At 58.6% G+C, this 382-nt stretch overlaps 1 protein-coding gene across 1 annotated transcript; it reads right to left on the bottom strand.

The window, feature by feature from the left end:
- Positions 1 to 6: 6 nt before the first annotated feature.
- On the bottom strand, positions 7 to 376 carry LOC109279315 (beta-adducin-like). Its single transcript, XM_019470649.1, has 2 exons — positions 310 to 376; positions 7 to 184 (listed from the first exon to the last, which is right to left on the bottom strand). Exons 1-2 carry the CDS (start codon positions 370 to 372, stop codon positions 14 to 16), a joined length of 234 nt encoding a protein of 77 aa, XP_019326194.1. The 5' UTR covers positions 373 to 376; the 3' UTR covers positions 7 to 13.
- Between the last annotated feature and the right edge of the window lie 6 nt (positions 377 to 382).

The following is a 382-nucleotide window of genomic DNA, read 5'->3' as shown; positions in this document are numbered from 1 at the left end:
GCCACGTTGACCCTCATGTAGGTGTTGGGGGTGTTGAGCCACCGCGTCTTCTCCTTCTGCTGCTTCTGGGCGTGCTGCCGCAGCGGACGAGGGCCGTCACCGTGGCGGGGATCAGCACGTCGCTTTTGGGCTTGCTTTTCTCCTGCACGAAGGGGTAGCGGTAGGTGTAGCCCGTGCGGTAACCCTGGAAAGGCAGAGAGCGCTCGGTCGTGAATAACATAGGGATAAAAAGAAAAAGAAAAAAAAAAAAAAGACACTTCTGTGCGTTTTGGGGGAGCTCGCCGCGTTTCGGCGCCGGCCGGTGCTCACCAGGTTGTCCAGCATCCTCATCAGGGCTTCGAATTCGTGCTCGCCCAAGCGGCTCTTCTGCATGGGCCCGAAG

This window comes from Aptenodytes forsteri, unplaced genomic scaffold (assembly GCF_000699145.1).
Source record: "Aptenodytes forsteri isolate BGI_AS27 unplaced genomic scaffold, ASM69914v1 Scaffold975, whole genome shotgun sequence".
Taxonomy (NCBI): Eukaryota; Metazoa; Chordata; class Aves; order Sphenisciformes; family Spheniscidae; genus Aptenodytes; species Aptenodytes forsteri.
Note: the sequence above shows the minus strand (reverse complement) of the source record. Positions and strands in the feature narration are given on the sequence as shown.

What these genes read in the sequence shown, in the direction of transcription:
- LOC109279315 (XM_019470649.1), bottom strand. Translation starts at nt 372, where the DNA reads ATGCAGAAGAGCCGCTTGGGCGAGCACGAATTCGAAGCCCTGATGAGG. An exon ending in TGAGGATGCTGGACAACCTG is followed by an intron (nt 185 to 309) that starts GTGAGCACCGGC and finishes CTGCCTTTCCAG; the next exon opens with GGTTACCGCACGGGCTACAC.